The 24,261-nt window shown below is 39.2% G+C and overlaps 1 protein-coding gene across 1 annotated transcript; it reads left to right on the top strand.

The window, feature by feature from the left end:
• Nucleotides 1-302: 302 nt before the first annotated feature.
• On the top strand, nt 303-22,510 carry KRT222 (keratin 222). The gene is made up of 6 exons (XM_070726385.1): nt 303-398; nt 13,864-13,992; nt 17,109-17,329; nt 19,814-19,893; nt 20,512-20,620; nt 22,297-22,510. Exons 1-6 carry the CDS (start codon nt 303-305, stop codon nt 22,508-22,510), a joined length of 849 nt encoding a protein of 282 aa, XP_070582486.1.
• Nucleotides 22,511-24,261: the final 1,751 nt, after the last annotated feature.

Below are 24,261 nucleotides of genomic sequence, written 5' to 3'. Positions count from 1 at the left end.
CAATTAAGTCCTCTTTTTAAAAATCATGGTAAAATGTCTCTCACTTTATGCTATTTAAAGTAAATAATTTGCATTTTCCCAGTCCTTGGCTTGTATACAAATGGCCAGCTTTAGAGATACGTTTGAAGAGCTAAGATAACTAATGCTAATCAAGGAATGGGACGCTGCTGCTTTAAAAAAAATCTGAGTTTCCCCTTCTGCTCTGCCTCCTTTTATTCCAATTGCAGGCTGGGAATGTTCTGCAGCAGTCTTCTCACCCTATCAATAAGGTTCAGTTAGCCAAGGTGGAGGATGGGAGCAGCATGGAACTGTCCCAGCTCCTCAATGAGATCAGGGCAAACTATGAAACGCTCCTCAGCCGAAATCAGATAGAGACCATCCTCTCGGCAGGGACCCAGGTAATGTCCATATACAGACAGACACCTACTTGAATAAGGAGACAATCCAGTGTGCACACAGTTCCTCTCTCAGCCTCTGTGAGGTACAGTATTTATATTTTCAATGCAGCGTTTTTTTGGGGGGGGGGATTTCTCTCTCTCTCTCTCTCTCACACACACACACACATGCACACACAGCACGTCTAGACTCTGAGACTAGGGGAAAATATGTTAAGCTTTTTAAAAAGAATGACATATCTGGGTCATGTTGCATGGAGAGATTTGTCAAAAATAGAATAACAAACCCTCTGCTCCATTCATCATTTAAATATAATTTTCTCTAGGGAGAAAGCCATTTAGGATTGGTAAAGAATTGATTGTAAAGAAAGGTCATGAGGAACCTGTATTTTATAGCATCTCTAAAAGAGAAAAGTCAAGATCACACTGTTCTGCAATGTTTTGCTTGTCTGGTTTAAGTCTCATGTTTGCTAAAGGTTATCCAATCACAAGGACAGCATTAAAAATTCACCCAGAAAAAAAAATGCCTTTGAATCACAGCCATAAAATGCACCAAACTGCTTATCTGATTGTTAGGAATAACATTAAACTGGATGTAGGATGAGTGTCCTACTGTGCTTTTGAGTTTTATTTTGGTTTTTTTTTGGGGGGGGGGGCTTGGTGGGGGGGTATTTTTGTTATGGCTGGCTTGCTTTAGGTATCTGGGCAACCCAGTCCCAAAACCTGCAGAAAAGATAAAGCTCATATTTATCTTATGCTCCAGATAACTTGGCCTAGACTAGAGTAATTTGCCAGTTAATAAGATTCTCCGCAGATTAGTATCAGGACTAGTTTATTTGGATGGAAAGGCTCCAGGGAATGGCAAACGCTCTGCAAACTGTTGCCAAGGAAATTCCATTATTTGTGTCCATATTTCATTTAGCCAGTATTACAGGTAGCCCTTATTTTTTTACAACAGTTTAGAGATCACTTTGAAGTTGCAATAGCACTAAAAAAAGCTGAGCTTTGATTGATCCTTGCATTTATGACCATTGCAGCATCCTCACAGTTATGTGACCAAAATTTAGGCACTAGACAACCAACATGTATTTACCAAAGCTGCAGCATCCCAAAATCATGGGCTCACCATTTGGAACTTTCCCAGCCTTGCTTATGACAAGCAAAATCAATGAGGAAGCCAGATTTGTTTAATGACTGCATGATCCACTTAACCATCATGATAAAAAACAAAAGTTCATAAAATTGGGCACGATTCCCTTAACCAAAGCCTCGCTTAGCAACAGAAATTTTGGCCCAGTTGTGTTTTGTTAAGTCAAGAACTACTTAAATTAGGTTTCTAACAGAACTGTACTTGAAGTCTGCATTCAAATTTTTAAAAAAATATATTTGAAGGACAAGGGAGCACAAACCTAATAGGTGTCTGAAATATCTCAAAGCAACTGCATCTTTCCTTAGGAATGTGATCTGGAAAATTTCCCAGGATCAAAAATCTCCCAGTCAGGCAACTCCAGCAGTTTTAAACTTGTATTATGTTTAGATTGCTCTAAACAGTGGAAAGCAGAGTGCCACGGGTCTCCCTCCTTCGTATTCATTAACATAATCCTAATATTTCTATAGACTATATGGCTTTTATTTATTTATTTATTTATTTATTGGATTTGTATGCCGGAGACTCGGGGTGGCTAACAGCAACAATAAAGCAGTGTACAATAGTAGTCTGATGCTAGAAACAATTAAAACCCATTAATATAAAAAACCAAACATACATACATACATGCCATGCATAGAATTGTAAAGGCCTAGGGGGAAGAAGGTCTCAATTCCCCCATGCCTGATGGCAGAGGTGGGTTTTAAGCAGCTTACGAAAGGCAAGGAGGGTGGGGGCAATTCTAATCTTTGGGGGGGAGTTGGTTCCAGAGGGCCGGGGCCGCCACAGAGAAGGCTCTTCCCCTGGGTCCCGCCAAGCAACATTCTTTAGTTGACGGGACCCGGAGAAGATCCACTCTGTGGGACCTAACTGGTCGCTGGGATTCGTGCAGCAGAAGGCAGTCCCTGAGATAATCTGGTCCGGTGCCATGAAGGGAGGATGAAATGAGGATGCTAACTAGAATTACGTTTATTTCATTGTCCCAGGGAAATACACAGCTGCTTTATGTTGACGCAGATGAGAGGTAGCTTCACATCCCATATCCCTTTTAGAGATCAAATTCAAAATGTCCATTGGCTTCTTCAAACACCCTTGTATGCAACAACTGAAAATATGATTTAATGTTTTAAAACTAGTTTTACATACAGTATTATTGTAAGAAAAGAATTATACAAAGACATAGAAAGGTCAGTGGCCTCTTGTTCAATAAAGATCCTGGGGATAGGAAAAATGGAAGTTACCTGTGTTATTTGGTCAGGTTTTTCAACCAGTATTTTCAGTCTTCCATTATTTGTCAAGAGATAAGCAATTATGATGCAATATAACTCAGCACAGGTTCCTTTTCAAATTAAGACAGTAACTTTAACCTCTAAAGTCTTTAGCAGCTTCCAACTAACATTCCTTAGAGAATTTTTTTCCATTAGGAACATGCTCACATATTATAATATATGTGACAAAGTTTACAATGATAGTCCTAAAGTCATGAAATTATTCTATAGACTTTTCCTTGTGTAGATCCCTCAAAGTTTTTACAAACAAAAATGTAAAACTTTTATTTTACTTGCATTAGAGTGATTAATAGATTGCTCTTGACATTTTTTTGTTTTATTTTATAGAGATGCTAAGTTTGATGGTATCTAATTTAAGTTATGACTGTCTGGATGCTAATTCAATATGTATGCCATTAATACTTTGAAAGGTTATTATTGGTGAAATATTTTCATTATGGTTAGTGAAAGGGTCCTTAATTTAGAGAGCACATTTTTAGCAATAGTTTACTCAGTAAAATATTTCTTTTTCGTTGACCATAATAATAATAATAATAATAATAATAATAATAATAATTATTATTATTATTATTATTATTATTATTATTATTATTATTATTATTTATTAGACTTGTATGCCACCCCTCTCCAAAGACTCCTATGTACATGGCATCCCTTTTTTGAAAACTTTGTTGCAGAAGACCTGATAAGTATCTGCAACTTCTGGAAATGTATATTTCACCTTGTGTTAATCCAATAATTGAAACTCTCTCTCTCTCTATCTATTTACCTACCTATCTATCTATCTACCTACTTACCTACCTACCTATGCTAACCTATTTATGGTTTTGTGATTTTCTTATTCATTGATTCTCAGAATGTTGTATTTAGGTCTAGTTCTATCAAGAGACAGAATTCCTTCTACACATATGGCAATCTGGAACTGGTAGCTATCTTGGATAGCAACTATTCAGAAGAGATAGGTGGCACACAGAGCCATATCGTAGGGCACGTGACGCATTGCCCTATATCAGTTCAAGCATGCTTCCTGAATCCCCGGAGTGGAAGTTCAGAAAAATGGACTTCCGGTTTGCCCATTGTACTGTTTTTTGCACTCCAGGGCTTCAGGAAGCTTCCCGGAAGCCTCCAGAGTGCAACCCCCCCCCCCAGCCTAACAAGCAAACTGGAAGTTCAGAAAAATAGAATTCCAAAATGGGCCATTGGGCCATTTTTCACCATCCCAGATCTCAATGTGGACATTATGAGCATGCAAAGGGGCAATGCATGTGTGTGTGTGTGTGTGTGTGCACATGAGGGGAGGGAATAAGTGTGGGCATGGGCACGATCGGTAGCATGCTGACACACACCTTTTGGCATACAAACCCAAAAAAAGTTTGCCATCACTGCTCTAAAGTAAAATTCTACTCTCAGATGTACCAAAGGGCATTGTTCTGTTACTGGTGCTTAAACTACAATTTAACACTTCTGTTAGTTTCAATCTCAAATATAATGGGATGGCTTAGAAATCTATGAGTCTGATCTGTAGCTGTCAGTTACTCTGTCTGCTCCACCTTGAAGTGACATCTGAAGTCCCTTCTCCACTAATCAGGCATATTTTTAACTGAGCTCAGTTGCTGCTGATTTTATGAAGACATTCATGCAGGTTTCTTTACAATAGTCCAAAAATGAACTACTTTTCTTCTGGAATGTCTTTTTACTTCTCAATCTAGCCCATAATTCACCGTAAATCCTCCCAAACTGACCAATAAGCAGTTTTGATTCTGCTTGGCTTCCTGGTTTGCAATTTCTATTTTCATCTTTTCTCGTGTGTGAGTGTGTGTGTATGATTGATTCCTCCCCTTATGTAAGATGTATACTGATTCTAGCCAGGAGAAGAAAAAGAAATATTGATTGCCTTCCTCCCTAAAGAAAAGTTATCAAGTTTCTTCTATTTGCCATTTTTAGAAATAGAACAGCATCTTGCAGTGTGCCTGGCCTCCTCCTTAACAACTGATTCACTTCTTTGAGAAAACAGAAGGATCACCCATCCCCAGAAGGGAATCTGTCAATCACCATAACTCCTATAGCTTTTGTGGATTATTTGGTATGAGTTTCTTTCCAAAAGCAATTATTTTATTTGTTGCATTTATAGCTCACCTTTCCTACTACCACACCCTTTACAAATTTTCCTCATAATAATCCTACGCCGTATATCAATCTTAGGATATTGTGACTGATCCAACCTACCCACTGAATTTCATAAATTTAATCTATTTATTATAGTGTCAGGAAAAAATATGGTGTTATTACAAAGACATTATTAAATATTCCATCACTAGCATTTCTCCCAAGAGTCTCAAATTCACTATAGCTTATTAATTATTAAGGCTGATTTAATGTGCACAGTGGAGTTTTAAAATCTAATACATAAAAACTATTTTCTAAACATCAAAATCTTCAAAATTTAGCTGTTAACAATTATGTGCTTTCCTGTCTTGGGCACAAAATCAAGTGTGTGACTTTGTATCAGTCCCTATTTCTCAACCCTAGGAAGAAAGTTAGTAGCAAGGCACTTCCAAAAACGTTACCAAGAAAATATAAGGACTTGTCAGGCAGTCACCGTGATTCAAAACTGACTGGAAAACATGTGGATAAAGTTCTTATTTTGATTACAAAGGAGAGAGAGATTTGGTAAGGAAGGATGTTAGGGGGGAAAAGTCTTTATAATAAACACAGTCAAACATTGTGTGGTCCACTCTTTAAATCTATCCTATTTCACAAAGGTATATAGTAATCTCAATTCCAGTGGTGGTTTTTCTGTCTCACCTTTCAAAGATCATTAGAAGAATGCAGTTAAAGCTTTTCTTTATCTGCTTCTTGTGAGAAACTAAACACTGAGTTGCTCTAAAATCATTGCTTAACTCTCTTCAACAGTAAATGAATTGTATTTGCTTCAGATAATTCTTGCATATGTATTAATAACATCCTTAACTTGCCATTTTTCCTCTTCAATTATGTTAAAGTCAACATCAAATAACTAACAGGTAAGGAGTGCAAATGTTAATACGTACCCATATTTTTTGGAGTACAGTGGTACCTCATCTTACGAACGCCTCTTCTAACAAACTTTTCAAGATACGAACCCGGTGTTTAAGATTTTTTTGCCTCTTCTTCAGAACTATTTTCACCTTACAAACCCAAGCAGCTGCTGCTGGGATGAAGGGGTTTCTTTCCCCCCCCCTTTTTTGAAGAAAGAAAAGGGAGGGGCGGCTTGGAGGGGGAAAGATTTTGCAGAGAACAACGTGCTTGCAGAGGCACTGAAAGGGTGTCTTTTGAAAAAAGAAAAGGGAGGGGCGGCTTGGAGGAGGAAAGATTTTGCAGAGAACAACCTGTTTGCAAAGGCACTGAAAGGGTGTCTTTTGAAGAAAGAAAAGGGAGGGGCGGCTTGGAGAAGGAAAGATTTTGCAGAGAACAACCTGCTTGCAAAGGCACTGAAAGGGTGTCTTTTGAAGAAAGAAAAGGGAAGGGCGGCATGGAGGAGGAAAGATTTTGCAGAGAACAACCTGCTTGCAAAGGCACTGAAAGGGTGTCTTTTGAAGAAAGAAAAGGGAGGGGCGGCTTGGAGGAGGAAAGATTTTGCAGAGAACAACCTGCTTGCAAAGGCACTGAAAGGGTGTCTTTTGAAGAAAGAAAAGGGAGGGGCGGCTTGGAGGAGGAAAGATTTTGCAGAGAACAGCTTGCTTGCAGAGGCACTGAAAAGGTGTCTTTTGAAGAAAGAAAAGGGAGGGGCGCCCCCCTTGCCTTTCTTCCTTCCCTCTCACCCTTTAGCCTAGCCTTGCTTCTTCCACCCGCCCCCTTTAGCTGCTCCTCCCTGCCCTCTGTTCGCCTCCCTTCTAAAGTTTGGGATTTTCCTGAAGGATTTGCACGCATTATTTTCTTTTACATTGATTCCTATGGGAAACATTGTTTCATCTTATGAACTTTTCACCTTACGAACCTCCTCCTGGAACCAATTAAGTTCGTATCATGAGGTACCACTGTATAGGTTTTTGGGGAGGAAAATAGAGGGGGAGATTCTGCCTATCAGGTATTCATGTGGCTAGTTCTTAGCCTGCTCAGCTTCAGCATGTTAGTTCATTCATTGGTTTTGAGGTTGGGGGTGGTGGGAGATAAGCTTCAACACATTCCTTCACTTGCTGGTTTTGAGGTTGGGGATGGTGGGGGCTATGCTTCTAAAGCACAGCTGATTGTGGGAGGAAGCAGCAATTAGAAAAACAGGCAACATCGCTCAGCTAGTGTTTGGGCTGAAAAAGAGCTTTAAAAGCACAGCTGATCCTCAGAGGGAGCCCCAGTGACTAAAGCAGGCAAAGCATGGAAGCTACATGAGGTAAAGGTTACACTGTTCTGGGTAACCATTTTGGACACTGCATGAGCATTTGGAAGCTGAAAATGCAACACACAAAAACACAAGCCAGTCAGTGGCAACTGCTGCAGCCAGCAAGAGAACGTGCGGTGGCCGAAAGGTAGGGGACAGTGAGTGGGCGGGGCTACATTCAGAGTATAAGACGCATCCAAATTTTCAACCTCTTTTAGGAGGGAAAAAAGTGTGTCTTATACTCCCCAAAATACGGTAAGTCTATGGTAAAGAAGCTATAGAGCAGCAGTTCTCAAACTGGGGGTCGTGATCCCTTGGGGAAGTCAAACGACCATTTCACAGAGGTCGCCGATAAGTTTCCCAGCTCCTTTTCGCAAGGCATTGTTGGACATATTGATTTTGAATATCTGGTTACCTGCTTAAGCGCTTTACCAAGGTTGGAGGAAGGTGTCCTGCAACGGGACATACCAAGCTTTAATAAGAAAGTGGGGCAGTGCTCCAAGGAGCCAACTTCAAGACAAGAAGGCTCACTCCGCGAAGAAAGTGATGATGTTTTCTTCTTGCTTTTCCTGGAAGAATGTCACCTGATTCTAAGGCAGGCAGCCAATCAGGAGTCAAAAGATTGAAAAGTAGCTTGCTTTTTTTTTAGGGCATGCGCTTGTTTTCTCTCTTCACAATTGGATACACCTCGGTTTCCCCTCGTTCCCTCCCAGGTTTTTTTCTGGGGCTGCCTTGGCTTTCTCTGTTCTTTTGAGGACTCCTCTAAAAAGTGCACTCCCAATCCCAGCTGCCACACTTTTAGGGTAGGTTATGATACTGAAAGTGCGCCGAGGGAGCTGATCCCGTGGGAGCATGGAGGAAATTTGCTCGGGAATAGAGTCCTCCATACAGACTCTCAGATTAAGACATAGCGGATGAGGTGGGGAGGAGTATGATGGGCTGATGCTCATGTGACCCTCCCCCTATCTCTTGCATCCTCTCCGCTGGCCCCGAGAATCCTGTTGCTCAGCAAAGTGTTTCCCGAAAGGGGGAAATGCGGGGTCAGGAGGGAGAGACCATCTATAATTTTAGCGGGACTCACTTTCCAGCCACGGTAACACCAATAAGCTATGGCAACAAACCTCTCCCTCCAGCCCCATGTTCCACTTGGTGCCCACAGAGTTGCCCACAGAGTTTCCACTTGTGGGCAACTATGGCTCCTTCGCAACCTGTGGATTTCAGCTCCCAGAATCCCTGAGCTAGCATGGCTGGCTCAGGAATTCTGGAAGTTGAAGTCCATGGGTTGTAAAATTACAATTCATAACAGCAGCAAATTTTCAGTTATGAAGTAGCAACAAAAATAATTTTACGATTGGGGGTCATCACAACAAGAGGAACTGTATTAAGGGGTCACAGCATTAGAAAGGTTGAGAACCATTGCTATAGAGGGACTACCAATTTCCAATCTTATTTCAATATTCTTAACAACACAAAGTAGCCTCAGTACATCCCTTAAAATTTATGTTTCTTGCCCATAAAATAAAATTGAATGCCAGATAATAATCCTATAATACTTTGACTTTATCAAACATATCTAAGGAACTACATAATTTGACACACTATTATAAAGGAATCAATTCTTAGCAGAAGATGTAAAACCTACACCTTGAATAACACAAATTCAATCTAACAAAGAAATTTTTGGAAAAGAGTACTGTTGTAATTATGTTTATTCATTTTCTAAATGGGGTATCCATCCAACAATCAACTTTATTTCTTATGTCCTTTAGAATATACAAGAACCTTTGTTTTATTACAATGTATTGCTGCTGTAAATATTTATTTATTCATTTATTCATTTGTCCATTACACAAATACGTAGGAAGAAAAAAAGACATGTGGTAATATATATAAGGGTAAAAGTGAACTTAGAGGAGAGGATATATGAAAGGAAGAGAATATATATGATAGATGAAAGAAAGGAAAGACAATTGGACAGTGGACGAAATTGGCCTCTTAGGAACCTGGAGAGGTCAATCGTGGAGAGTCTAAGGGAGAAATATAATAGATGGAAGACTGCTACATCATTTGGTGCAAAACATTTTAGTTTGTAAAATTAGTATGGTATAATCTGTGTATATAATATAATAATTTCCTTCCCTACCAGTTTCAAAGGTGACAAAGATGTTAAGTCATTTACACGTCGGTTGAACTGGGTGCCAGCATGCATTAGTGATATATTGTATACCTCTGATCACTGGGACTGATTTATATAAATCACCTATTGCACTGCTATGCACTTTGAAGAAAGTATTTTTATAGAAGTGCTTTATCAAGAAAAGCAATATTTTATTCATGACTGTTGTAATCCCCCCCCCCGAATCATTGTTTTAGGATGGAACTGAAGTCACATTTAAGTCTACAAACACAACATGTATCTTCTCTTTCAAACACCTAAAATATTTCTCTGTCTATTCAAAATTTAAAAGTTTGAATTTTAAACTTTTAAATACATGAAAATTGAACAATTGCCTTTAAAGCAGTGGTGGGTTGTTCCCAGTTCAGACCGCTTCTTAGAAACAGTAGTGCGGGCAGTGGGAGGCTCTGCCCACCCACCCTGGATGCTTCTGTGCATATATAGTAGTGTAATGCGCAAACTGGTAGTAAAGCATTTTAGAACCCACTATTGCATTAAAGCTACCTTGCTTTGTTATTATACAACTAGACTCTCTTTCTCTATCCAAATTCCTCCATTTGCATTGATATGAATCTGGCTTGTTCAAATCTTAGTTTCATACTTTAGATATAATTTAGTGTTCACCGGGAAAATTGTACTTGTGGATAATTCCATCAAAATGCATCAAAAATTAGGAATTGGTTCCTAGGCTAATAGGATTCAAATTTCTCATTTTCCCATTTTAAGTTAAGAGACTCATCTGATAACCAGCTTCCAGGAAATTTAGGAGAAACAGAATCAAAGAGCTTTGTCGTAATGCAAGAACACAGTACATTGGTTTTCAATTGAAAATCATTTGCTGCTTATTCTTGCAGCATTTCTCACTTCATTCTAATAAATCTTGCTAAAGAAAACTGTAAACATTGTGCTTGGGAATGAATCACTTTCAAGTCAGAGAACTATCAAAAAGGCTGAAACTAGCCCATATTACTTATTTTCTGGGCTGTATTATTCACATTATTTTCAAAAGCTTTTTAAAAATTTATTTAAAAAGAGATAGAACATGGGAGCATTATGAGATTTTTAAAAAACAAACATCAGCCTCAAGAATAACCTTGTCAAAAATACTTCTGGGCTCCACATATAATTCCAGGATCTCATTGGAGATAAAACTAATACAGTGTTCCCTCGATTTTTGCGGGTTCGAAATTCGCGAATAGCCTATACCACGGTTTTTCAAAAAATATTAATTAAAAAATACTTCGCGGTTTTTTTCCTATACCACGCTTCTTCCCACCCAATGACATCATATGTAATCAGCAAACTAATAATTTTTGCAAATAAATGACAAAAAAAATTGTTAATAAATAATTATGTTTATAAATATCAGGATCACTAAGTGCCTTATTCAATGGTGAGTACCAGTAATAATAGTGAGTAAATGGTTGTTAAGGGAATGGAAAATGGTAATTTAGGGGTTTAAAGTCTTAAGGGATGGCTTGTGATACTGTCCATAGCCAAAAATGGTGTATTTACTTCCACATCTCTACTTCGCGGAAATTCGACTTTCGCGGGCGGTCTCGGAACGCATCCCCCGCGGAAATCGAGGGAACACTATACAGCATTCTATGTAAAATCAAAACATAGTTTGACATGATAAAGAGCATCTAAAAGATTAGACACGATTATGGGGAGCTCTCTTAACCGTTTATTTTCTAGTAAATAGGTGTTTTATACCTGGCCATGCCCACCATGGCAACCATTCTGAGAATATCCATAATGTTTTTGAAATTCCAAATGTATCCAAATGGCCCTAAATATTTAGAGATCCCTGCCATACCTCAGCACCACGCTGGTTCTTAAAAGTATTTTTATATCTCATAACATACCCTGCAATAATGTTCCCAGTACACTTCAGATGTTTTGGACTAGATGTATACAGTGATCCCCCGGTTATTGCGTCCCCAACCATTGCGAACAGGGTAATTTGCGATTTTTGAACCCGGAAGTCAAAACACCATCTACGCATGCGTGCCCTTTTTTCTATGGGCACGCATGCGTAGATGGGGCCCGGGAGATCAGCTGCTGGGCGGCTTCCCTGGGTCTTCCCCCTCTTGCTGGCGGGAGGGCGAGCAGCGGGCATCAGCAAGGAGTTTCCCCACCGCCCACGCAAACTCCTCGCTGCCGCCCGCCCTTCGCCCGCCCACGACGTTCATTCTCGCCGCTTTCGAGCTGAGTCCTGAAGCAAATTCGCTCCAGGACTCAGCTCGAAAGCGCCGAGAGCCAGCGTGGACAAGCCGTTCGCTGGCGCTGGCTATCGGCGCTTTTGAGCTGAGTCCGGAAGCGAATTCGCTCCCGGACTCAGCTCGAAAGCGCCGAGAGCCAGCGTGGACAAGCCGTTCGCTGGCGCTGGCTATCGGCGCTTTTGAGCTGAGTCCGGAAGCGAATTCGCTCCCGGACTCAGCTCGAAAGCGCCGAGAGCCAGCGTGGACAAGCCGTTCGCTGGCGCTGGCTATCGGCGCTTTTGAGCTGAGTCCGGAAGCGAATTCGCTCTCGGACTCAGCTCGAAAGCGCCGAGAGCCAGCGCGGACAAGCCGTTCGCTGGCGCTGGCTATCGGCGCTTTTGAGCTGAGTCCGGAAGCGAATTCGCTCCCGGACTCAGCTCGAAAGCGCCGAGAGCCAGCGCGGACAAGCCGTTCGCTGGCGCTGGCTATCGGCGCTTTTGAGCTGAGTCCGGAAGCGAATTCGCTCCTGGACTCAGCTCGAAAGCGCCGAGAGCCAGCGCCAGCGAACGGCTTGTCCGCCGCCTGCCTGCCCGCTAGCGAGGAGCCGAAGATTGGGGGCGGCGCGGCTATTTTAAAATGTCGCCGCCGGCATGGGGGGCTTGGCAGCACCCCCCGGATCCCCAACCCGGGTTTGGGGGGCTGCTAGGAAGCCCCCCATGCCGGCGGCAAACAGCCGCGCCGCCCCCAATCTTCGGCTCCTCGCTAGCGCTGTGGGAGTAAAAACACCATCTGCACATGCGCAGATGGTGTTTTTACTTCCTCAGCGCTACTTCGCGAAAACCCGCTCGTTGCGGGGGGTCCTGGAACGGAACCCTCGCAACGAGCGGGGGATCACTGTATAATGGAAGCTTTAGACTGAAATGCTGCGTATGCTAGGTCCTTCTTAGCCAATACATTTAACTTTTTGGCATCCCCTAGTATTTTCTAAATGCCATAGAGGAACTCTTCCAAACAGCTAAGCATTTAATATTTTTGCTTTGTTTTCTTTTACCAGTCATCAATAATCTACTCTTTGACAAGAGTACTTTCATCACCCAATGTGGCTGCATCTTGGAATTAAATTGCTTTTATAATGGCTTCCTGCTTTGCTCCCCAAGTTTAATTCAGGATCTGAATTTCAGAAACTATATGCCTTCATTTAACATTTAAAAAAACCTCATAATCATTCTCCCCATCCTCATTCTGTAACATGAAAATAGTGAGAAAAGGGCATTGGCACAGCTCAAGGTCCTCCATATACTAGAAGCCTACTTGACTTATATGGATTCCTAAAAAAAGTAAGAATCTTTCAAAGTTTTAAATCCGACTATCCAAGTCTAGCACAGCTTTAATCATGTTGAATACGAAAGATTCATCTCTATTCTAATCCTTGGGATAAGAAATGATTCAAAAAAAGTTCATGCTTCATATAGATTCATATTTCATATGGATTTTTATCTCTCCCTCATCACTTGTCCCACAACTTAATTTCCAGAAATCACCAGATATGTCCCTTAACCTGGACTTTCACAATCTCATGGATGCAGTCAATCTACCACAACACTTTTAAAAATTACATTAAAACAAACCTTTCAAGGTTCCAATGACCTCCCTTTTGATTTCATAATATCTGACTGTATTTGGTAACTGCATTTATGGATCTTTGCAGCATCCCATGGTAACGTGACCTTATTTTATGACAGTTTTGACAAAAAATTGAATTAACTTCTAGCTTTTGGTAAGACTGGCCCATACCAAACTCTTTATTTGCTAAACAACATTCATTTGATGACCATTGACAAAAAGGTCACAAAAGTGGATTGGTCACATGAATGATTTGATTTTCAACTGTCATGACTTATGATCATGATGGACAGGCTCCATTGCAGTCATAACTTAAGGATTATCTATATGTCATTAGGCACCATACACAGTAACATGGTGGCCTATATTGGACTATAAATCTTTCCCAATCTGGTGTCATATATCTTACAATATTTAATCATTTTTAGAAGTTATTATATTAAAATCATTTTTAGCATTCAGAAATATGTTTATATTACTATGTTTTGACAACCATAGTATTTTGATTGAAACAGAAGATTTACTTTTCTTCAGTTGCAAGGCCAAGCAACATGACAAAGGGAACAAATGAATGCTGATTTGTTTCAGAAAGTTGGTGCTTCACTCACACAAGTAAAGTTTAAATTTTCATTGTTCCTGACAAAGTTGATCTGGCATTGTAAATATTCCCTGCAGCTAGAAAAAGTCACAACTGCAAGAATGAACAAAGATGAAGAAATCTTAAAGGCAGCCAGGGCAGAGCTAAATGAAGCTAGACGCCAATGGCATCATATGCAGACCGAAATAGACTCTCTTCATGCCATGGTAAGTGTGAACAAACAGCTATTCTAAAATTATTTTCTTAAAGAAAACAGTTCTTCTTCTGTTAACTCACAAGTTTAAAACATCTTTATTTTTCCTTCTAATAAGAAGAACAATGAACTATTCTTTGGGGATTTAAAATAAGGAGACAAAAATGCTCTTTTCATATTCGTTTTCTGGGGAATTTAAATTAATTCATGAATAGGCCCCCTGGGAGAAGGCATTATTAGAAATGTAGATATTTTAAGAGTTCCTAGTTGCTTTCTTCTTGTAGACTAACTGATATTCAGAGGTGAATCTACACTTAGACTGTTACTTTATATTGCAGATAAGAGAAAAGTATAATATTTCTTCATAAAATATTCATAAAATACTTTCCTTGTTAAAGAAAAACATTATGAGTAAAAAATATAATATGCCAAAAAAGAGTACGCTTATAACAGGAGTAAACTAGGCCATTTTTAAAAAAAACCTGAAGTTAAGGAATTAATTAATGGTATATCTGAGAAACTCTTTTTACCATGAACATATGCTTTCAATTCCCACACCTTCTACTAATGTTTATTTATTATTTATTATTTATTTATTTATTTATTATTTGGATTTGTATGCCGCCCCTCTCCGAAGACTCGGGGCGGCTCACAACAAGTTAAAACTAAAGCAAAAGTTTTTTCAGACCAGCATACTAATATGGCCTAATACCGAATAAAACAAATTTCTATTGGGAGTCCCATACTGCATCCTAAGCCTGAGACAACTGAATTCTCTATTAACCCTTTCTGAATTGTCCCAAAGATTTCAGTCTCTAAAGATAGAGAAAAGGCCATATTTTCCAACCAGGTCAGCTTTCATACGATTATTTGCTATACATAATTATAGATTTCTAAATGATCCTCCCTCATCCTCTATAATGCACAATTACTGTATTTTTCGGTGTATAAGACGCACCTAGATTTTAGAGGAGGAAAACAAGGAAAAAAGTATTCTGAACCAAACGGTGTAGTATTAAATAGTAATAGTAACCTCTCCAGCCATGAGTGGGTGGGTTTGTGGCTCCTGGTGTACATTATGCATTGTATATTTTATATGTTGTGAGCCGCCCCGAGTCCTCGGAGAGGAGCGGCATAGATATCCAATCAATCAATCAATCAATCAATCAATCAATTTGTTTATCTCTCCCTTTTTGCTCTCATTTCTCTTACTTTCATTTGTTTTTCTCTCTCTTTCCTCTTCCTCTCCCTTTTTCTTCCTCTCCCCTTCTCTCTCTCATTTGTTTCCCTCTTCTCCCTCTCTCATTCTGTCTCTCTCAACCTTTTTCTCATTTCTCTCTCACTCTCTCCCTTTCATTTCTGTTTTTCTCTTCCCTCTCCCTCTCTTTTTCCTTCTCTCCCCTTCCCTCTCTCATTTGTTTGTTCTTCCTCTCCCTTGTTCTTTCCCTCCATCAGTTTCTCATTTTTCTCTTTCTCCTTTACTCTCACATTCCCTCTCCCTTCCCCCTCTGTCTTTCCCTCCATCTCTGTCTCTCTGAGGACCAGTCAGCAGCCTACCCCACTTCTTAGATTCTCCTCCAGTTTCACGCAGGACTGCACCACTTCCTGATTTTACAGCCAGCCAAGCAGGATCACCTCCTCTCCTGCACTGTGCACTGCGATATGTCTCTGACTAGGCTCCGCCCCCCAAGATGCGCCGAGGGGACGCCTTGCCCAGTTTTCCGCAGCTGAGGAATGTTGCTGAGGCCACCTGGCAACCCTTGGCGAAAGGCTGGTGGCTCAGCCCTGGTGATGCCCCCGAAGGCAGGAGATTGGAGTGGGGGCTGATGGAGCCGAGCCCCCTCCTGTGGGACCATCAGGGCTGCACCGCGGGCCTTCTCTGCAGGCTGGATGCGCCAAGGGGAATCCTCCCCATAAGCGGTTCCCGGAGGCTCCACCACAGCCAGCAGCAAAGCATCACATTCCAGGCAGCTGCCAGGGCCTCCAGGTGGCAGGAACAAGGGGGACCTACCAGTGAGTTTGCCAGTCCCGGCGGAGACAGTGGCAGCGGCTTCCCTTCTAGGAGGAGCAGCACCGGGAACGTTATGTCCACACCCCAGGTCCCTGCCGCCGCCGCCACCACCACCACCACTGTCTCTGCCGGGACCGGCTAATTGACCAGCACGTCCCCCTTGTTCCTGCCACCCAGAGGCCCTGGCAGCCGCCTGGAATGCGATGCTTTGCTGCTGGGTGTGGAGCGGAGCCTCTGGGAGCCACTCGCAGGAAGGATTCCCCTCGGCACATCCAGCTGACAGAGGAGGCCCGCGGTGCAGCACTGATGTCCAATGGGAGAGAGCTCGGCTCCATCAGCCCCCACTCCAATCTCCTGCATTCAGGGGCATCCCTAGGACTGAGCCGCCAGCCTCCTGCCAAGGGCTGCAGGCGGCCTCAACAACTTTCGGTGTATAAGACGCACCAATTTTTTGACCCACTTTTTTGAAGTAAAAAGGTGCATCTTATTCACTGAAAAATACGGTATATTAAACTCCAAAAATTGTTAATGGGGATACTATTGTTTTGTTGCCCTGTCTCTTATATTTATTTGGGGATACTGTACTCTCTCTCTCAGATATTCTTCACTGCACAAGTTGATTTGTTGGTAGGGTTTTGCAGTTTGTTTATTTTTTTGTAAAGCATTTTACTACATTTATTTCTTTATTTCCATTTTTAATCTTTTTTAAGGCATTTTATGCAAATTAAAACCACTCTGGAACACTTGAGATCAAAATGTATGATAAAAATAATTCCAATAGGTATAATACATATATTTATATCCTTTGTTAACCAGCATTTTTAACCAGGACTATCACAATCTAAAAACCCCAATAATCACCAATGACATTTGGAGAATTTTTACAAGAACTACACGGTTCAAAAATGTAGTCAGGAAGTTTGAGAAAAAATTGTACAAGTTAATTGTTTTTTATGGTTTATAAAGTAAGAGACTGTTTAAATACAGATTTCATTATGTTTAATAAAAAAATTAGATTTGGATTTTTCTGAAAGGAAGCTGTTGCTAATTGTTTTGAAATAGTTTTGCTTTGTTTGGAAGTACACTTTGGCATTTTAATCAGAAACTTCATACAATAGGAAAGGGGGTTGGAGAATTCACTCCGGGCCACAGAACTACGATACCAAACACAGCTCAAGCACTTGGAAACAGAAATTGAAGGTCTGGAGAAGGAACTCCAAGAAGTGCGGCAGGACATCGAAAAACAGCTCCAGCAACATGAAATATTATTAAATTCCAAGATGAGACTTGAGCACGAAATAGCTACTTATCGCAGTTTGCTGGAGAAGGAAGAGAAAAGGTACCTTTGCCTAAATCAAAGTTGACTGAGATTGTTAAGTACATTGCATTAATTGCAATAAGGATGCATACAACACCAGGATAATTTTGATTGGTGCTTTGTAGAACAAACTGCAGTGGCTTGGATTTATACATAGGATGGGGAAGTTTATGTATACCCAGGAAAAATCACGCCAACCCCATTATGCATTTCTGTTGCATAGAAATCGGGTCAGGGAAACGAACAAAAATGTCTCATTGCCTAATAATGAATTGAGGAAATTCTTGATTGGAATAGAATTTCTGGGAGAACTGAACACTGAGATGAAAGAGATGAACTGAAATATTTATTTATTAATCAAATTTATATAGCCACCTACCTACAGTCAGGTATTGATACAGGCAGCTACAAGTTGTCCTTGACTTAAAACTGTAATTTCCATTGTTAATTGAGACAGTTGTTGAGTTTTGTCCCATTTTTCAATCTTAGGGCCCCTCATAAATATGAATCAGTTGCCAAATTTTTGAATTTTGATCACATGACTATGGAGATTGCTGCAACGGTCATAAGTGTGAAAAAGTCACAAATCATTTTTCAGTGCTATTGTGACTTTGAATGGTCACTAAACAAATTGTTGAAACTGAAAGCTGCCAGTATATACATTTGATTGATAAATAAACAAACAAACAAACAAACAAACAAAAATAAATAAATAGATAGATAGATAGATAGATAGATAGATAGATAGATAGATAGATAGATAGATGTTGGACACCAGCGTCTGGTATGTGATGACATCACATGTGTCACAGCATCATGCATATTATGTAAATTATTAATGTATTTATTTTTCATTATAATATCATGACATACTCCCAGATGCCTCCATACCCATGATAGGAAGAGAACAGTCTACAGTCTATGACCCGAGTCTACGGAGAGGGGCGGCATACAAATCTAATAAATAAAAATAAATAAATAAGTTAGATAATTAAACAGAAAACAGTTGATTTCTGGAGAGGCTTGCATTTAGATTTCAATTATATGCTGTAATCAGCATACAAACATGTTTTTCAGATTAAAAATAAATCCAAATGGTTGTTTTTTCTCTTATTTTTGTATTCTGTTACTTTATGATGTAATAAAGTAGAACCACACTAAATATTGAAACAACATACCATAGCATGTTCTTTCAGCATGGCCTAGTTTCTCTTTCAGAATAGTATAGAAAAAACATAATTAATTAAAAGAAAGCATCTGCAGGAACAAGCTCATTTATTTTTATTGATTTGTCATGTCAGTTGCCTACCCTGTCTAGAGGAAACTGGGCAACTTAAAAATATTAAAAACTGATAAACCTTAAAACAAATCAATAAGTAACATAATGATAATTTACAATTGAAAGATGGGGAAGAAGGAACACAAAATATAGAGGTGGGGGTCTTCTCTTAATCTGATAGCCACCTCCAAAGTAATGCACCCCTTTGGGTCTTCAGACCATAATGGAAGGTCAGGAGAGGACATTTTCAATGTTCCAATCTCATGCATTTCCTTCCTCTTTTTTCCACTGAATGCAAAAGGAAGTGTTTAAAAAGCCATCAATTTCATCTTTGTACTAATTACAACAGTTGCTCATTGCTTCGGAACTTAAGAAATTTTTCATAAAACAAAAACCAAGAACATCTCTTTTAGGATCTATAATACAATTCAATCAAAATGGAAATTTAGGATCATCTCTTATTGATGGACAAAAGTAGATGCAGGAAATAGATTCATGGAAATACATTGTCATAACAAACATAGTTTACTGAAATTATGAAACCTGATCAATTGACAAGTTCAGATGTAACATATTACAGCGCATTATACAATTCTGCTAAGTTTCGTGTTTACAGAAGTAGTTCTGTCCTTGGCATATTGTAACAGAAGAAACAGAAAGCTATTATTAGGGGCTGATACTAGATTCTCAATTCAAAGAAAATGGAAATTATGGCTAATTAACTAACCCATAAACTTCAACATAATTGTTCAATAAAAAAGATTATGTCTGAACTAGAACTTTGCAGGAATGAGGAATTGATTTCTATATAGCCCCAAAGCCCCAAAGGAAGTCAACTGGAGAATGATGGACAGATCTGAAATCAGAGGTATTTATATCATCCTTTTCATTTCCTACCTTTCTGCCACTTTCCTTCCTCACTCAATTCCTTTCCCTTTGATATCTATGTTCATGCAATATATTTGAATAATCCTAACCTTAACAACCTATAGGCTATTGAGAATATCTCACCAGCATTCCACTACAGCATTCCTAGAAAAGATCTAATAAAACCTGGCATTGATAATGCTTGAATAAATGGCAAATTGTATTGTACAGAGAGCATGTTCAACAAGAACACTGAGCATTAATTGATGCTCTAGCACAACCCAGAGAATACATCAAGATTTTACTCAGATGATATAACACTCCTATTTTACCCTGTATCTTTTTTTCTTTCTCTCCAGGTTTCATTATTTAAAACATGAAGAAACAAGAGATATCAGAAAACCTACCACCAGCCGAATAGCATTTATTTTACCTTCATGTGAGTTTACTTAACACTAGAAAATGAAATAATCCACTATTCTATACAAACTTGACTTAACATAGGGCTTGCATTTCATTTAAATGCAACTGGAAATATTACATCCAATAGGATTTCTACACACAAAAGATTTTCTGTAATGTCAGAGTGGGTTGAGTGCTAAAGGTGCACAAAACCCTGGTACCTTCCCACCAAAGTGGTATCTACGGTATTTATCTACTCACATTTGCATGCTTTCAAACTCCTAGATGGGCAGCAATAGGAGCTCACCCAGTTGTATGGCACTTAGATCCTGAACCTAGGTTTTCCAGCTGAGAAGCTCAGCATCTTTAACCTCTGAGCCATCACAACCTCTTATAAAACACTAAAACTGCAGTCAGATCAGACCTGACATACTAACATATTGGTTTAGTAACTAAATTGCATATACAGAGCTTGAGGATGTTTATAACTTTATGTTCAAAAGTGTGGTTTCCTGGTACAAATTATTTAAAAGGCCCTGAAAATAAACATGGTACACATTCTGAAATATAGAATATTTCTTCTGCATCTCCTAAAACTGTTTTTTTCTAATATATTGTAATTCTGATATATTTTAATTTTTTTTCATCTATATAGCAAGCAAGCTAAAAAAACATGAAACTGAAAAAGTGGAAGTACTGACAAAGCAAGCAGTCTTAAATGGAGGTGTTGCAAAGGGTAGCAAAGAGACTCAAAATACAATACAGTAAGTTTTAGTTTTTCTATGTATGTGTGGTCATAATACCTAATGGTACCTCTACCTAAGAACACCTCTACTTAAGAATTTTTCTAGATAAGAATCGGGTGTTCAATATTTTTTTGCCTCTTCTCAAGAACCATTTTCTACTTAAGAACCCAAGCCCAGAAAAATTTCCCAGGAAATTTGAGAGCGGCACTGGCCAGTTTCCTGCCATTTCTCCTTTAATCCCGGCCATCTCGGGCTTTTCTGGGCTGCCAGAGGAGCTTTTCGGTAGCGCTTAAGGAGGCTTTGGCAGTCCAGAGCAAACGAAGCATTTTTCTTTCTCTGGGCATTTGAAGAGGGAATAAACCTCTGACAGCGCCCAAAGAAAAGAAAAGAAACGCTCTGTTCGCTCTGGGCAGCGCAGAGCAAATGGAGTGTTTTCCTTTCTCTGAGCAATTGGAGAAGGAATAAATCACTTCACTGTGGTGACTAACTCGCGTTGCCTCCCATACACCCAGCGCGAGGTTGCCTCCCGGAGCATCTGGGCACAGAAAGGCAAAAGGGGCATTTCACCCCGGCTGGATCAACTCAGCTTCAGCCAAACCAAGGAGTCACCACAGTGAAAGAAAGGCGCCGGCTACAAAGTGAACAAGCGAGAGGAGAGGGGAGCCCTTCAGCATGGGAAGGAAGAGGAAGTGGGTAGCAGCAGCAGCAGCCACTGCCTTTCGGTCAAAGGAGCAGGAGTATATGGGAGGCAGCCTCGCGCTGGGTGTATGGGAGGCGCATGCTCTTCCTCGCCATCTCCGAGTCTCCCCCCCCCTTTTTTTTAAGCCTTAAAGTTTTGGATTTTTTTGAGTCCCCTCACCTCACCTTCTTCCTTCGGCAGCGACTGTCCTCCTCCTCTTCTTCCTCCTCCTCCCCCCACACAAATTCCAAGCTTTTATTTCTTTCCTAATGGGTTTGCACGCATTATTTGCTTTTACATTGATTCCTATGGGAAAACATTGCTTCTACTTACAAACTTTTCTACTAAGAACCTGGTCACGGAACGAATTAAGTTCTTAAGTAGAGGTACCACTGTACTCGCTGTAGCTTAGTGTACATGGACTCCTCAACTAACAATCACAATTTCCATTGCTAAGCAGGAGGTCATTAAGTGAATTGTACCCATTTTATGACCTTTTTGCCATGCAAATCTAGCTTCCCCCATTGCTTGTCAGAAGCGAGTTGAGAAGGTTGTAAATGTGACGCCCCCAGAATGCCGCAGCCATTATAAATATATGCCCATTGCCAAATGCCCAGATTTGGATCAGTTGACTGCCGGGATGTTGCAATCGTTGCAGTGTGAAGAAAGGTCACAAATCATTTTTTTCAGTGCTGTTGCAATTTATAATGACACTAAATGAATGCTTTCTAGCCTATATATCTTACTAAGGAAAACAACAGAAAAAGTATATGTTGCAACCCTATTACTTGGAAATACATGTCCTTCTATGGGGACGGGAAAAAGCAGAAATCTTTCAAGTCTATTCATTAGAATTACAGATAAATGGATGGATAGATAAATACAGAACAGTTTATACACCCTCTTTGTTTCTCCAAAATAAATATATATCTGAGTATAAACATGTCTTGAAATCCTAGCCTGAGGACATGTTTTGGATGAATACCTATACATAATAATCTATTTATTGTTTCAGGACAGAAAAAGTAGATGAAGTGATTAAAGAATGGGAAGGCTCTTTCTTCAAGGATAACCCTCACTTAAGAAAAAAGTCTGTTTCTTTGCGCTTTGATCTTCACCTGGCAGCTACAGATGAAGATTGTTTACATATGAAACAGAAAATTCTGCCTGATATTGAAGTGAGGTTGGTTATGAGACGGTCTTGCAGCATTCCATCAATCAAAACATAAATCAACATCAATTTATTCAAAGATTATTCATGGAATGGGTTTAAAAAATAAATATTGGTATGAATCTAGAACAAATATATGATCACTTCTTAACTAGAAGAACTTTGTTTCAAATAATAGAGCTTTCCCTAACTGATACCCTTTACATGTGTTGAATAACTTTCATGAATCAAAGATGATTAGGGGATGATGTGAATTATGATACTATCTTGTAAAGATAGAAAAGATTAAAGATCTTGCATTGTAAACTCATATTAGATTGATTTATACTTGAAGAAGTGCTTTGTCTTTTTGTTTTCCTCCAAATACTATTTCTCTGAATTTTTAACAAATATTTAAACAATGCTTTCAAATATTTGTTTTTGCAGGACTAAAAACCAACAAATGTAAGTTCTACATTTGAAAGGGATTATCATATGAAGGGCTAAGATTAAGGTTTTATTTCATTTGGTATTGTTATAGTTCTAATGATTAAATTATCAAACAGCTGTATTTATCTCTCCTCAAATGATAAAACTGTACAAAACCAAGGGAGGAGGAAGGTCATCTAGTCCTACCTTAATCCTGTGAAATCTGTGTGTGTTATTTTATCCAATGTGATTTATTAACATTGTTCTTATGCCACAAATACTAATAATTTGTATTTAATCCAAAAATACGATTATCAAAACAACTGGACTTTTAATAAACAATGTAAAACATTTTGAACACTACTTATAAGGACCACATGAAAGCATAACAGTGGATGATATAGGTATTTCTATGAAATTGTGGCCCTATTGAAGCTACAACCAAAGTAATAAATTCTTTTTTTTCAAATTTGTGATAATATTTATCTTCTAAAATAATGAGTTGTTATTCAACCAATTATATTTTATATACTTTTCCTGTTTCTTTTTTTTCTTAAAAACAAAATTGGGCGTCCAAGCTAAAATGAGCCCTCCACCTTTGAGTAAAAATGTATTATTTTCATTAGAATAAAAGCTAGGCAAGAAATAAATATATCAGTGAATTTTAATAATTACATTTTGGTTGTTCAAACGTGACTTGCCCATATTAGACTACACTTCCATTCTCCAGGGTGATTGGCTTATCCAAATCTTTCTTTATATGCTTCAACAGCACCTTTAAACTATAGACATACTGTATAACATACAACACTGAGCAAGTTAAAAAAGCCCTATAAAATAGGTCTGAGAAATACAATACATGTAAAAAGTATGCAAAACAAATAGGAATAGAGCTAAATGATATTCACCCATTATCATGCCATACCAACAGCATTTTTTCTTGCCAACAATATGTATTGTATGTATTGAAGGAGATCTGTTGACCTATCCAAGAACAATTAATTCAGTTAATGGTATGTTCAGGGAGCTTCAGAAAAGGTTCTGCTTTGCAAATTATCCCACTTTCTCACAACCCATAGTTTGAGAACCTTTTTATTTAACTGATTTAAAGAAATTCAATTTACTCATGGCTGCTCTCATAGAAACATAGAAACATAGAAGTCTGACGGCAGAAAAAGACCTCATGGTCCATCTAGTCTGCCCTTATACTATTTTCTGTATTTTATCTTAGGATGGATCTTATCTTCCTATAATTAGCTGCTTTCTGATAGGAATGTGGATTTAAAAATAAAAAGTATCCCAAGTATCCATAATATGAATAATATAAAAAGATTTACTTCATACAACAGATATTAAATATCATTTATTTAATACTTGTCTCCTTTTCCAAAGGACATACAG

The sequence above is a fragment of the Erythrolamprus reginae genome, chromosome Z (assembly GCF_031021105.1).
Source record: "Erythrolamprus reginae isolate rEryReg1 chromosome Z, rEryReg1.hap1, whole genome shotgun sequence".
NCBI lineage: Eukaryota > Metazoa > Chordata > Lepidosauria > Squamata > Dipsadidae > Erythrolamprus > Erythrolamprus reginae.
The sequence above is the reverse complement of the archived record's forward strand: the minus strand, read 5'-3'. Positions and strand labels throughout refer to the sequence as shown.